Below are 14368 nucleotides of genomic sequence, written 5' to 3' on the forward strand. Positions count from 1 at the left end.
ATTACGGTCCTCATTTTAAAGATGGGGAAACTGAGGCACAAAGGGGTCGCACAGAGCTGGCAATTGAACGCCGGGCTCCCGAGTCCCACCCTAGCACCCCAATCTGCTGGCCCATCCCTCTTCTCTTCCTTCAGTCCAATAACTGAGACAGCAGCACCGTTCCTCACGTTTATTTTCTCAGCCATCATTAAAGAAACATTCCATAGCATAAAAACAGCGCTACCCACCCGGCCTGTAAAGGGAACAGCCAGTACAGCGTTATAGATACAAGCGCAAGGCTCTGGGCTCAGTACAAGGAGCAGGGCTGGCCTGGCAGCTTAGGGAACATAAAGCTTGTACATTTAACACAGTTACAAACATCAGCCTGGGGCAGACGATCTCTCTGCTCCCTGCTGTGCTCTCTCTCTCTCCCCGGCCAGGTGGATCTCTGGGCCAGGAAGCTCTAGACGGGCCCGTAGTATCGTCTGTAAGCCTCCTGGAAGCCAATGTGATCAGCCAACTCATCGCAGTCGGGGTTGAGCTCGCAGATCTCACGCTTGCCCTCCAGAGGGTCGTGGATGAGATCATAGAGGCTGCGTGTGAACGAGGTGGGTTAATGGTTGCTAGAAAGTTCTCCAAGGGCTTTAGGGGGCCGATGTATAATCAGCCGACATGCAAGGGTCAGTGCACCTGCCTTGGGACTGCACCCACCTCTGGGGTGGAACGTGGCCACTTTTAATCCTGGGCGCCGTTGCTGGGGGCAGTTAAACAGCTGCCGCGTTCCACCCCAAAGAGCCCTTGGGAATGGTGCACAGGACTGAGTTCTCCGGGGCTGACAGGCAGCCACCTCTGGGGTGAAAGCAGCAGCAACGCTAGGCCACACTTTAGGGCAGGGAGTGAGGAATTCACGGATCCAGTTCTAATGAGGACGACTTTGAAGCAGAGCGATGCCTGGGCGTTACCAGGATGTGAGCAGGGCTCCTGGGCCCTGCCAGAAAAACAGCCGGGAATTTTTTATGTCCAAAAAGCAGCCAGGGCCGCAGTCTGGTTTATTGTATTAACTATACAACAGGAGCCCGTAGTGGCAATAGCTCTGTGCCCCAGAGTGCTGGGCGTGCTGCTGTCACCTCCAGAGGGGCTTTGGCTGATAACAGACAAGCCCCAGGTACAGGAAGGCTGGCCCAGTGGTTAGCGCGCTAGCCTGGACCTTAGGGGAGAGGGGTTCAGTGCTCTGCTCTGCTACAGACTCCCTGCGTGACCATGGGCATGTCACTTAGGCCCAGCTCCTGAGTAGGGAGTGAGATGCCTTGAGCCCTTTGAGGCTGGGGATGGATCCAGGGGTGTTGGGAGTCTCACAGGCCACCCCTCCCAGCCAGCCCCCCAGATTAGAGCGAAGTATTTCAGCCGCAGGGGCCGACACCGAGAACAGGAGGGGCCGGGTGCACCAGGGAGGATGAATGAGTGAAGGACTGTCGGGTTCCTATGGTAACAGGGGCCTGGTGAGAACTTCAGCTGGGCTGAGCCTGTCAAACCCCCCCCCCCCCCCGCTGCCTTTGGAAGGGGACCCCAGCGCCAGCAGCGGGCTGGGGGTTGAGCGCACGCCCGTGGGCCTCACCTGCTGTAGACGTAGTTCCGTTTGTGTCTCCTCACCACCTCGGCGCTGTCCTGTTTGGAGACGAATGCTGCAAGGGCGGGAAGTAAAGGAGGCGTGAGGAGAATTGCTCCGGAAGGCTCAGCGTTGCTGTAACGGGACCGCCCCGTAGCTGCCCTGCACAGCTTTGGTGGAAATCCCAGACACAGAGCAGCTGCGGCTCTGTAAAACGGGGCAAATCCTCCACCCTGGTTATCCTAGGACCAGAACTAGCACCCAGGAGTCCTGCATCCCTTAGCCCCACTCCCCGCTCTAACCACTGGCCCATGCTCCCCTCCCTGAGCTGGGAAAGGAACCCAGGAGTCCTGAGTCCCTGTCCCCCGTTCTACACCCATGTGCACACTGACTAGAGCAGGGCTTTTGCATTTAGCCCAGGGCGTCCGTGAAGGCTCCCTGAACGGCAGGCAGCAAAGCTGGGTCTCACGCAGGGCCAGGCCTCACCTTCAGAGCTGGGCGAGTCGTTCGCGCTGTTGGAATGATCCGAGCCTGCAAGGCACCAAGAGAGACGGGGTCAGAAACCATACGCCCCCTTCCCCAGTGAGCTGCCCATCTCCTGCCGGGGCTGGGCGGGTAGCATGGGATGGTAAAGGTGACAGAGCTCAGCAGGGAGGAAATGCCAAACAGCTGCCGGGTTGGGAGCGGGGGCCTCTGGCAGTGCCCCCATGCATGACACTTTGCGAATCTATTGCTCCTGGACGTAAAGCTTGCCAAATCCCTGAGCGACATGAATGCCCCCCAGCCGGCTAGGGCAGCCTAGTCATTCCCCTGGCACAAATGGGGAAACTGAGGCAGAGGGCAGCACAGGGATTTGCTCCGTCGTCACACAGCGAATGAGATGCCAGCATGCCCCCAGCCCCAATCTCCTACGTGGGCTCCTGTGCCAGGGAATGGGAGGGCTGAGATTTTTAAGCAGCTCCACTAACGTCAGTCACAGGGAGAATCAGCAGCGTAGCAGCCTGCTGGTAGAAAGCGCCTGGTTAATGCATCTAGCAGCCCCCTGTCCCCCTCTTACCTCCACGGCACAGGCACAGGGTCGCCAGTGTCAGCAAAGTCACCAGGGTGAGGGTCTTCATGGTGGTAGCTGGTTTCTCTGGTCGCTCTTGTAGGATGCTCTGCTGATGCCTGTTGTAGCCCGTGGCTCACAGGCCACCACCATTTATACCCTGCTGCTAGCCCTGGTCTGTCTGGGTAAAGGGCCTCATCCCGCCCCTCCGGCTTCGACCACAGGCCGGGAGGGGCCTGGCCCTGCTGCCAGATCTATTTGGAGCCCATCCGTCTGAGCGCGAGGCTGCCAAACCCAGATGGCAATTGTGGTTTCAGGCACCCCTGGGGTGGAAAACAACCCTGCGTTCTCAGGGCCAACGGGGGCCATGTGGGCTGCAGGGGCCGAACCAGGGAGGGGCGCGGGAGCATTGTCAAACGCCGAGACGGGCTGGAGCCGTGATGCTCGGTGCTAGCTCCCAACCGGCCTAAAGCCCAAGAGTATTTGGAGGGGGGGAGGCATTAGGATCCTGTCATAACGATGAGATTCTTCGCCCTCCCTCTGGCCACCCCAGCAGAGGGGCTGCATCAGGGGCAGGATGGGGTTCATGGGAGGCAGAACGCCAAAGTCCCCAGCTGGTGTGGTTGGTTCTCAACCATTTCCATCTTGAGACCCCAGCAGGGGGACCAGGCCCGGCTGCTTGCTCTTTGTGAGCCCCCCACCCTCACTGAGCACCCATGAGTTAGAGCAGCCCCGAGGGTGCTCTAAACTACACTTGGCGATTTTTTTTTCAGCTCCAGGCCAATCCAAGAGCTGGGGAGGGGGGCGGGGGAGGTGGTTTGGTGCCACCTTTCCCACCCCACACACACTCTGCTCACTGCAGCTGAAGCGTGAGGCTGTGTCTTCTATTAACAGCTACTTAACTCTGAGGTCGAACCAACAGCTCGGTGAAAAGCTCTCTTTGTATCGATTCCACGGCTTGCCCTGCTTCGTCGCTGCTCACTGAGCACCCAGACAGCCGGCTGCGCAGAGGCCTAGCAGCCAGGAAACCCAAGAACGGGCACAGATTATTGGGAGCAAAGACCTTTCCCCTCACTCGGGCTCGTCATCCAGGGGACTGAGCGCAGCCCACGCAGATATAACAAAGCTAATGCAGTTGCCAATCGCTGAGATTTTTTTTTTTTTATCACCAAGCTCACGATATTTGGCGTTGTCTTAAAGGGCCAGCGCTTGGTGTCACCTCGTTATGTGCCAAGCACTACCTGCCTTTTTGTAACCATACAAGCAGTTTCTCGCCCTTATGGCTTTGGAGAAAAGCTTGGAACTGAGATACTAGCTCTCGCTGTGACCACGACTGCTGCCTTCAAAAAGTTTAAAGCAAAAAAAAAAAAAAACCCTCAAGTAGTTTAGTTTTTAAGCCAATCTCAGGATTTTTGTCTGAGCGAGAGAGAGCAAATATTGGGCTGGGATGCCAGCGAACTGGGGTCTGGCTTGTTCAGGTGACCTTGGCCATAGCATGGTCCCCTGCCTCAGTTTCCCCACCTGTACGCTGCCTCTGCCTCTCCCTCGCCCACTGCTCTGGCAGCAGGGCCTGGCTCAACGGGGAGCTGGACGCGAGCTGCAGCATTTTCTCTAAATAGCCTGGTTTCCGTCAGCTGCTTGTACGGCCGGAGAGGGCCTGAGTCCAGACGCACACGTAGCCCCGTCTTAGCAGCTCCATTTCGTACAGGAAGGGGGGGGGGCGGGGTGAGAGCTGACCTTAGGCAAACGCGCCTGCGTCCCGTCTCCCTTGGTCATAGGTGAGACTTGGGAGCTTCCCTGCTGAACGCGAGGCAGCGCTGACCTGGAGCTCTGGGGGGCAGGCTCGGCAGCAGAGGCCCCTGCTAGGTGACGCGCTTGCGGCCTGTAATTGCTGCCGCGCTGCGGATGTTTTCTGCCACGGCCCATCGGGGGTTTCCTCTTCGTGCGTGTCCAGGGCTCTTAAGATGTAATTTTTTTGCCTTGCAATTTGGTGCCCGTTCCTTCCCCGGTGCATCCTGTCATTTAAGCTCATTTCCTGAGCTCCAGCCCCGGGACGACCTCCAAACCCTGGAAAGGAAACACGGCGCAGTGCCGCTCAACCCTCGCTCACCCCAGACGCTGGTCGAGCCCTTTCAAGGAAGCGACGCAAAAGCGGGCAAGCGGCTCTATGCCACGTTCACCAGGCAGGGGCCAGGGTGCCCCTAGCAGCGAGGCTGAGGAGCAGCTGCAAGGGCCCGAACTGGCCCCCTGCACAAGCGTTGCAATTGGCACAGACTGGACTGGAGGACCCAGGAAGCCTGGCTTAGCCCGGGTAGGAGCACGCGGGTCTGGGGAGAGCTTGTCCTGCTGCACTTCTGCAGATGGAGCACGCTGGGTCCCACAGCCGCCAACCCAGCACCTTTCGCTCCAGTGCCCACGGCAGGTCACTGGCCAGCAGGGCCTGTTCTAGACCCCGCAGAAGGGAGCAAGAGGCGCGCCGTGGCCATGGGGCTGTGTGCCTCACGCTCACTCAGCCAGCACCCACCAGCTCCCTGAACATTGTCGCAAAATGTGTGTGCAGGGGGGGGGAGCATCCGGTCAGTGTCCACTTCCGTCTCGCTCTCCTTGTAGCTTTTGGCCTCCCCCTTTTCAATTCACCCCCCCCCTCATTTAGCTGATCGCTTCTCACTGGAGGGGCTGTTATGGTTTGGGCGGAGGGCGGGTTTCACCGCCTTCAGAGGGGCACCAGATCAGCAGCATCTGTACAGGGAACCAGGAGACCTAGCGTCTAGCTGCAGCTCTGCCACTGGCCTACTGGGTGACCTTGGGCGAATCACAGCCCCGCTCTGTGCCTCACTTTCCCCATCTGTAAAATGGGGATATCGACCTGCCTTGGCAAAGTGTTTGGAGCCCTACTGCTGAATTGGTATTGTGGCCCAAGGGCATTGCTTAGCCCCACTGCGTTCACTGGAGGATTAACTGCACAGCTTCAGGCAATTCTCAGCTCAGCAGACAGAAGGGCTGAACGTGCCACATTACGCAGGCTGCCTTTCAATGGGAAATGCGGATATGTTCTTCCAGCAACCTAGCCATGTCTACACCCAGGGTCAGGTTGACGTAAACACGTCACGTAAGGGTGTGAAGTTTTTCACAGCCGTGCATGCGTAGCTCGGTCGATCTCCTTTTTCTGTACAGACCAGGCCTAAGCCACGTAAGTGCTTTTGGAAAAATCCCACCTTAAATGAACAGTTACCGACTCATTTCTAAGCAGCACAGGAGATGCGTGGAATGTGCTTGGGACAGGTGGAGGAAGGTGAAGGAATGTGCAAGGAAGGTGAAGGTGAAGGCGTGGGCTGGAAAAGTTCCTGCAGAGAACGGCAGGCTGGGATGATGTTCTCAGGGCCATGTTAGGACATGGGGCTTAGCTGACGTGTTCTAGTTTTAAGCTCTTTGTTGATGGGCCTGGCATGGAGCGAGATGGCTTGGGCACGTTTTAGACCTTAAGCAGGGCGATGTTCAGCAGGAACTCTTTGCTCATCAACCTCCTAATTGATCCCCTCTGGAGCTAGCGTGCAGGGCTGTTTAAACCCAACTACCACCCCCCTCAGCCTGTGCACAGTTGCAGCGAGAGGGCTTTGAGTTCATGGCTGGCTTGGAATAGAAAGCAGTTTGTTTTGAATCGCCAGCGCCCCTCAGGCCAACGTTCCACTTCCAGATCCTAACCACTTCCAACCCTCACTTTGTCTGGAGGAGGACCCTAGACTTTGGGGTGGGAGAACGATGCTGTGGGCAGCTTAAGGCAGCCAGAGGCTGTCAAACAAAGCCATAAACCACAGATCACTTGGGCCAAGTGCACAAAGTCCAAGCCAAGAACAAGGGGTTTGCAGGCCCAGTTTGTTTAGATTATAATGCAGCAAGACAAGCTCTGTTTACAGGAGAAGAAAAATATACCTCCTTTGGTCAGCCTCCAAGGCTGTGACTCGCCTCGCAAGGAACTGACATTTGGGTACAGTAAATCCATTGCCTCCGTTTTCAGCATTAATAGTTGGGTGCTGCACAGGGATCAGCTGCCCTTTTTGCACAACATTTCAATAGTGGCTTTTAGTTAGAAGTGTCAATTCTTAAGTCCCCAGAACCGTCAGGCAGGAAAAGGCTTTGCTAGGTCGGGACGTAACCCACAGTCACGAACCGAATCTGAACGTCATTTGTCTGATCGCAGCCTCTAGGGGTCCCAACCAGCATCTCTCTCTCACTGAACAGTAACACAGGGAGACAAGCCCTGCCCTGAAGAGCTCCCAGGCTAAAGAGAGGAGACAGATCATTCTGCCCATTTTATGGATGGAGAATGAGGGCAGACGAGTCCAGATCCTGAAAGGTATTTAGGCTCCTAACTCCCACAGAAACAAATGGGAGTTAGGAGCTGGGCCCGAGAGACAGGGTAACATTTAAAAAAGCATCCCCCGGTCACACAGGAGCTATGTAGCAGAGCCCCGACCTGAGTTCAGATCTCCTGGATCCCAGTCCTGTGTTTTAAACCTCATTGTTAGCTTGAATACCGTGGTTCAAGCAGGCACTAGCACAGCTGGATTTTACTCACACTCTACTAACCCTGTGCAATCTGGGGCAAGTCCCTTTTTACTGATGTGCTGCTGTGTCCCTAGCTAATGGGAGGCAAAAAGAACGAGGAGGCACCTTGTGGCACCTCAGAGACTAAAATGTATTGGGGCATTAGCTTTCGTGGGCTAAAACCCACTTCATCGGATGCATGTTCATAAGGCTTCATGCCCACCCTGCACTAAGTCAGAATGGTGCGTTTCCCGCCCAACTGCAACTGCACAGGTCTAAATGACAACAGCGCAACAGAGAATCAGGTCTTTTGCATCTAGGCTCTTGGAAGAGAAAACTCCCAGAATACCTTGTGTGTTTGTTTTGGCAAAACGTTCCCGTTAAATTTCTGCAAAGAAGACAACAGATGGAAATTAACCACGTAATAATGGGTTAGAGCAAATACTACAAAGTACGTGTTTATTTTTCTTGCTCGAAGGCACTTGTTTAAAAAAAAAAAAAGTAGGTGTTAAGATTATAAAAACAAGTTTTATTATGTCAAAACACCATTCTAAGTAACTATGTACAAGTTATTCATACACTGTGGGGGTGTAACATCTCTCTCACTGCTTTAGATGGTCACTTGCCTTGACAGCTACAGACTGTTCCACTGACAGAAACCCCATGAGCTGAAGTTTGGTGTTTGTTTTTTTCCTTCAAATGTAGCTGTGTTTTACTTGCTGCATAAGGTAGCTATGATTGGCTCTATTATACTCCTGAAACCCCATGAGTGGTTATAAGAGTGATCAGTATTAAAAACTCTACATTCACTTAAATTTGGAAGAAGAGAGAGTTCTCTCTGTTTGGGAAAGCTTTTAAAAGAACGCAGCATGAATGCACAGATCTGCTACAGCTTTCAAAACCTGTGAGAGATCTTCCTTCCTGCTGAGCTTAGTTGGGAATCGGGGGTTACTGGTGATTTTCCTAAAACCCTGGTGCAGTCACTCATTTCAACACATTTTGATCAATTATGTCCCATGACTGTTTCAGAATGTCCAGTTTTCACAAGGTGCTGTAAACAGTTCCCTCCTTTTTGTCTGACAAATGAACACAAAAGCTCTTGACAAGTCAAGTTTTCAGCACAATTTGAGTGGATATTGAGTGGTAAATGCACAGAGAATCCCACTTCCGAAAAGATCTGCAGGGCTTCACCGATGAACATAAACCCCATACATGAAACTCCTGCAAAATCTTCCCCGGCCTCCTCATTCAGGCTCCTGGAACGTCATGATTAGTTCTCTCTGTTCTTTACTAATTGCCTGGATAAAAGGAAAAAAAAATGGTGAAGTCTTTCTCCACCACAAATCCCACTGTTCAGGAAACAAATGCAGCACTGACACAAAAAGGAGCATCGTTTCCACATGTGGAGACAGGACAGTGCAACAGTGTTGACAGCATGTGCAGAATACAGCTCATGCATTGTTCAGATGCATTGGTCTAGGAACAAGGCCACATGAGGGAAGGAACTGCACATGTACGAACACCGCCCTAGGCAAACCACTCTGCTTCTGAGCACAGATGCAGGACTAACCCCCCACCTCACCACAAATACACACGAATGAAGTCATGCATTTAGGGCCGACTTTTCCAGAGAGTTCATCATCCATTTAGGTATCTAGATAAGGGCCAAATTTGTTTTACATGCTCAGCATCCAGCTGCTTCCACTAAGACACCAAGGGCCAAATTTCCAAAGAGCTCAACATCCATTGGAGCAGCTCTTTGGAAAATGTGGTTCTAAGAGCAGGTGCAAAGGCAGCCCGGGTGAAAAGTCTGGCCGTAGGGGTCTGAACAGCTGTATGTGACACTAGACAATGTTTTCCACATTCTTCTTGCCATTACAGGGACAGTCTCATCTTCCCCTCTTTCTGCATGTCCTAACAGCTGTTAAAAAAGAAGTTACATGAATAAGCAAAATCTGATGGGTTTCCTGACTCTCCATGGAAGAGGCGTGATTACACACTGGGACTTCACTGTGGGATGTAGGCAATTAACAGCATTATGCAATTAGCTGATATGCAATTAATCAGAGCAGCAACAAATGCAACACAATGAAGCTTGATTGGGGCCTCGGGATTTATGCACATAAGCAGATTCTGCAGTTGAGGGCAGTTCGGTTGCAACTAGCATTCTTGGAACTTTCCATCCCAGTGCAGCCATTGTCTATTCTAACTGGGGAGACAGGGACACTCTCGCTCAGCTTCCTTGATTTGGGGGCTGGCTGGAATGGAGATTTTACCTGCCATCCTTGCTTGCGATTTTGTATCTGCTGCTGCATCTCTGAGATTCTCTCCCGTCCAGCCAAGACCGACTCTGCCAGCTTCCTGTTCTCCTCTTCCTTTTCTTTCAGGGCTCTACGCAGGTACGTCTGATGCTTCAGGAGGTACGGCACCATGGCGCTATGAATATCTTCTTCTGGGATCCCACTGGGACGCCTGGAAGTGACAGGGATGGTGTTGTGAGGACTAGGATGCGCCGTCTTTGCATGGTGCTAGACTTAAGTGCTTTAATTGGAACGTGTAATATTTAGAGCAAGGCGAACCCACCCCACAATGAACCGGTCTCACTGTGCCATGATGTAGGTGGGGGGGGGTGTGCGGGGAGGAATCCTTCCTGACACTCATGCAATCAGATGATGCCCTGAAGCATGAGACTTGATTAACACACATCCCCACCCTTGAACACAAAAAGCTACATATATTATTGGCGAAAACACTATCCAGCCTGCCTCTGAAAGACGACACAATGTGACTCCCAGCATTTCCAGTGCCCAAGGTGCCCCAAGGGCTACACACAGATCAGGACACCCCAAGCAGCCATGGTTCAGAGTAACATTCAGCACAAGACTTTACTTCCCCTCCAACTCTATGGACATGGCCCAGAACGTGTGATTCTAGCACAGACGGAAGTCCAACTAGATGACCGAGATTCAAATAGACTCAATTAAGTGGAAGGTGCACTTTGGAAATCAATTTCCTGTCGGATACAGTAGTATGATTTTAAAAACTCCCCTCTGCCATTCACCTTTGGGTGAAAGTCACCCCATCCAGAGAGCCATCCCAAGATCTATGCACCACTTCACTTCCATGGGGCTTAAAGTGCTGCTCAAGGGTCAATTTGATCTCTTTAAGACTCAAAGGAACAGGTCTGCAATAAAGCAGCACAACCATACTTCCAACATGCCAAGCAGAGCACTACCTACCATGCGGGCTCCTCCCGATTCTTTGCTTCCTCCACAATTCTATCCATCGAGGCAAAGAGCTCCTCAAGATTCCCTTCCTTCTTTATCTCATGAATCTCCTCCTGCAGAGGAAAACCACCAGGGATTCAAGAACGATAAAAAAAATGGAAGTACAATGCATGGACCTCTCTGCTTGGCCCTTCCCACTGTGGGTGCAAGGACCTTCTCTTCTAGATGTCCTTTGAAACAGGACACTGTACTTCCTCAGTTTGTAGTCAGCTCCAGTGCATTTGCTGCTGCTCATAGCTTTCCCAAGCAACAGAAGAATGAAAATTGTCCCAGTCTTGTCAGTTTTCAGGGAAGCTATTCAGAACTCTGCAGGCAGTCATGAAACGGACAGGGATCAGGACAATTTCCCCCACCAGTACAGATAGGCACTGGGGAAAGACCCATCAAAAGGGGGGAACAGGGAAGGGTATATTAGCTGCAAACTTGCTTAGGATCTGAGGGAACAAATGATCATAGCACACTGCGTTGAAGCACACAGCTTTGCAGTTTCAGGAGCACCACCTAGTGATTGGGAGTCAGATCTGAGGCAAGTCGGATGTGCCGTGCCTTGTCTATAAAAGTTTACCCATCTGTAAAATGAGTAATTGACACCTCTCTCACAGGGTTGATATGAGCTTGATTCAATAATATTTGTAAAATGTTCCAAGACCTTTGGATGAAAAATGCTGCAACATCCAAAGTATTATATTTCCCCGTAGACCTTTTGGGATGTTACAAACAAGTCTTTAATTCTCAGCTAAACATCTGCAGTTCAACTTTAAATATAAACAAGCTTGTTTTAATTTCTGAACCTGTTGGGTACAAATGTATTTTTTGTTTAAATCGTCAAAAAAAGGGAAAGAAGATATAGATATAAAAGCAAAGATCTGCTTTGATTGTTCTTACCTGAATGGAAGTTTGCAGTTGGGATATAAACTGATCATAAATACTTCTGGTCATTTCAGGCTGGAGTTTATAGAAGCGATGGTAGCAGTTTGCAAACCTCTGGTAACTATGCAAAAGAAGAAAAAAAAATGCAAACCAGACAAGTGGTTTAAAATACCATACACTGGAAATTACAGAGTTACAAGACTGTCAAAGCCTGATTGAAGATTCATGTTTATGTCAGAAGAGAACGAAATGGAAGTAAAAAATATTCTGTAAAATTGTCCACAGTTAACAAACCATATGCACAACTGATCCTTACACATCTGTATACTGGTTGGTCTAACAAAAGAACACCAACTGACAAAGGTTTTGTTGTGTTCAAAAGAACAGAACAAAATCTTTATTCACAGTCACCTGTAAAGGGCTAAATTCTGCACTCAGTGACATCTACATACCCCCTCTGAAATCAGCAGGATCGCAGTGGTATATAACTAAAGGCAGAATTTGGTTAAATCAGACAGGTTTTCCTTCATTTCCCTTTGTCAAGCTGCGCTGATGGCGCATGGCAATCGCAATCAGGAAAGCACTTTGGAATCCTTTGGTGTATAAGGAGATACAGTAAAACTAGTTCTTACTACAGTAAGCCACAGACAGGAGAGAATGGGTGATTCCGTGAATGGCTAAGTAGGCAGAAAGGGAGGCTGGGGCCCTCTCTGTCATCTGCACTTATCGCTGAATCTGCAGCCAGTAACAGTGTTGGAGAGATCTAGACTAGAAGCTGGTTTAATCTCCTCCCCAGACGGAACTGCTGTTGTGAGCAGCTGAATCCATGGCAGGATCTTGTGGGAGATGAGGCAAACAGGATGAAGCCACAGGTGTTGGTCTGCACTTACTGCCAAACGTGTGTTTGGGGGGGTGGATCTAGACAAGTGGTGATTTTTTCCCGCACAACAGGGTATCTGGTCCATGAGTTATTAAGGAGGTGGCAGGAACAGAGTGGAGTGGGTACTTGCTTTGCTAGGTCTTAAGACCTAGGGTGGCCCCCACATCTCAAGAAAATACAAGACAGCTGTATGAAAGATATCAGCTGCTGCTTGTGTAAGCCAGTGCCTGCCCCCCAGAATTACATTCATGGCATCAGTTTACCCGCAGTATCACAACACCTGGGCCCTTTGCACAATTAGTGCTTGAAATTAGATTTTTTTAAAAAAATCTGATCCGATGTTCTTTACTGGATGTGGGGGGCCAGTCACTAGGTACTAGATAAGGGGCTGGGCAGGTGTATTGACATTACTGCCCGGATGGAGATAGGGAGCTAGACTGGAGGCAAGATTCCCCCTTCTCCCAAGAGGCTGCACAGCTAGCTGTAAAAGTGCCCATCACTAGGGTGTCCAGAGCTCAGCCACTGGGCTCTGACAGCACATGGGAGAGAGAAACAAGAGTCTGGCCACCTGTAGAGACCAGTCCACAAGTCTCGCGTGATTTCCTCCCAAGTCTCGCGACACTCGACACGCCCCTTTCTCACCGCTCGCGAGACTTCCTGCTCGAACCCCCTTCCCCGTTCTCGCGAGATGTTGTCCCCTCACCTGCCGGCGGCCACCAGTTTCTCCAGGAAAGCGTCCACCACGGTGTTGAAGAGCTGCCCGCGGCCCGGCTCTTCCTCCTGGGCTGGCAGGGAAGAGAAGCCACCAGTGGCCCCCTCGCCCTCCGCCCGCGCCGAGCCCTCGCCTCCCGCCGCCGCCATCTTGAACCGCCAAGAAATCTTCAAGCGCTCGGATAGTCCCGCCCCCGCTTCTCCGATTGGCTGAGACGGCAGCGCTGCTCCTATTGGTGAAATCTTGTGTCAATCGGGAGAGAAGGCCACGCCCCGTAATAGACAGCACAACATGGGCTGGTTCGGTTCCTTTGTCCTTCCCCAAGCAGAGCCTCAGCCAGCTGCTGCTCCAGCCACTGCCCAGGGGTTGCTTCTCCACGCACAAGCCCCCCTTCCCTGGGAACAGGCGGCAGGAGTCCCACAGTCCTGGCTCTGCTAGAGGCACAGGTGCCAGCTCTTGCAGTTTTGTTTTTCAGCCCCAGGCTCCTGCTATTAAGTTGTTTTTCTTCGAGCCCAGTGATCAAAACCGCCTTGAGATCGTCATGGAAAGTTTCTACCCTTATGAGGGTGGGGGAAAGCTGGCAAAGGGGACCCCTATGCACCCTGCAGCCATAGAAACCAGAAGACAAAGAATGAACAACTTGGAAGCTCCTTGTGGCAGGAATCATCTTCGTGTTCTGCCTCTGTACAGCTATTAGCCTCATGGGGTTCCACTCTATGACATGGACTGTAACTAACTACTACACTAATAGCTTCTTTTTTTTTTTAAGGCCCATGTGTTTAAAAGTAATCTCAGTGTGTAGGGGCCTGACTCAATTGCTTCAGTAATACTAGGAAAGTCAGGTTAGTGCTGTGCGCCACTTTCACTTCTCTGCACTACAAGGATGATCCATATCTCAAGGGCACATGGGGTGATTTGCTTCACATTTGTAAAGCACTGCAATAAGTCACTCCTTTTCTGCACTCCCCTAGGAGAGAAACACATGGCTGGATAGCAGGTGTAAGGGACATACTATTACAAATCCCTTTACATGAAAGTATGACTGGAAGTGGGCCTAGCACTGACTTCGCAAGAGCTCACTTTGAGGAGTACAAGAGCCTTCTCCTTTGCATTTCCCATCATCAAGAGCAGCTTTCCTGTATAATTGGTGTGCCACCACCATTTAGGAGGTCCCCACATCCACTGGGAGCTCTTTGGGACAGGAATCTGTCATTTATAATATGGTTTGTGAAGGGCCTAGCACAATGGGGTTCTATCTGGTTTAGGTGCTACTGAAATAAGTGTTTAACAGACACCCTAAGACTGCACCCACTTACCCCCATGTAAGTCAAGCATAACTCTTTTGAAGTAAATGGAATTAACAGTTTCACACTGGTGTAAATTAAGGAGAATCAAGCTGCATCTCATAAGTTTCACTTTGACTTATCCCACCTTAGATGTT

At 51.4% G+C, this 14368-nt stretch overlaps 2 protein-coding genes across 2 annotated transcripts; both read right to left on the reverse strand.

The window, feature by feature from the left end:
* Positions 1-168: 168 nt before the first annotated feature.
* Positions 169-3309, reverse strand: LOC123352116 (bone gamma-carboxyglutamate protein). Its single transcript, XM_044991866.1, has 4 exons — positions 2643-3309; positions 2072-2116; positions 1595-1661; positions 169-572 (listed from the first exon to the last, which is right to left on the reverse strand). The coding sequence occupies exons 1-4, from the start codon at positions 2701-2703 to the stop codon at positions 443-445; spliced, it is 303 nt and encodes a 100-aa protein (XP_044847801.1). The 5' UTR covers positions 2704-3309; the 3' UTR covers positions 169-442.
* A 4311-nt stretch (positions 3310-7620) lies between these two features.
* On the reverse strand, positions 7621-13109 carry PMF1 (polyamine modulated factor 1). The gene is made up of 5 exons (XM_044991863.1): positions 12919-13109; positions 11351-11456; positions 10418-10518; positions 9455-9650; positions 7621-8476 (listed from the first exon to the last, which is right to left on the reverse strand). Exons 1-5 carry the CDS (start codon positions 13074-13076, stop codon positions 8423-8425), a joined length of 615 nt encoding a protein of 204 aa, XP_044847798.1. The 5' UTR covers positions 13077-13109; the 3' UTR covers positions 7621-8422.
* Between the last annotated feature and the right edge of the window lie 1259 nt (positions 13110-14368).

Source organism: Mauremys mutica, chromosome 17, assembly GCF_020497125.1.
Source record: "Mauremys mutica isolate MM-2020 ecotype Southern chromosome 17, ASM2049712v1, whole genome shotgun sequence".
NCBI classification, from domain to species: domain Eukaryota; kingdom Metazoa; phylum Chordata; order Testudines; family Geoemydidae; genus Mauremys; species Mauremys mutica.

Bases quoted from the DNA above. Each gene is read 5' to 3' on its own strand.
- LOC123352116 (XM_044991866.1), bottom strand. From the start codon at position 2,703: ATGAAGACCCTCACCCTGGTGACTTTGCTGACACTGGCGACCCTGTGC. The intron at 2,117-2,642 runs GTAAGAGGGGGA...GGTGCCTTGCAG, and splicing joins CCTGTGCCTGTGCCGTGGAG to GCTCGGATCATTCCAACAGC. The intron at 573-1,594 runs GTGAGGCCCACG...GTTCACACGCAG, and splicing joins CGGAACTACGTCTACAGCAG to CCTCTATGATCTCATCCACG.
- PMF1 (XM_044991863.1), bottom strand. From the start codon at position 13,076: ATGGCGGCGGCGGGAGGCGAGGGCTCGGCGCGGGCGGAGGGCGAGGGG. The intron at 9,651-10,417 runs GTAGGTAGTGCT...TGTCACTTCCAG, and splicing joins AATCGGGAGGAGCCCGCATG to GCGTCCCAGTGGGATCCCAG. The intron at 8,477-9,454 runs GTAAAATCTCCA...CCTTTTATCCAG, and splicing joins ATCGCAAGCAAGGATGGCAG to GCAATTAGTAAAGAACAGAG.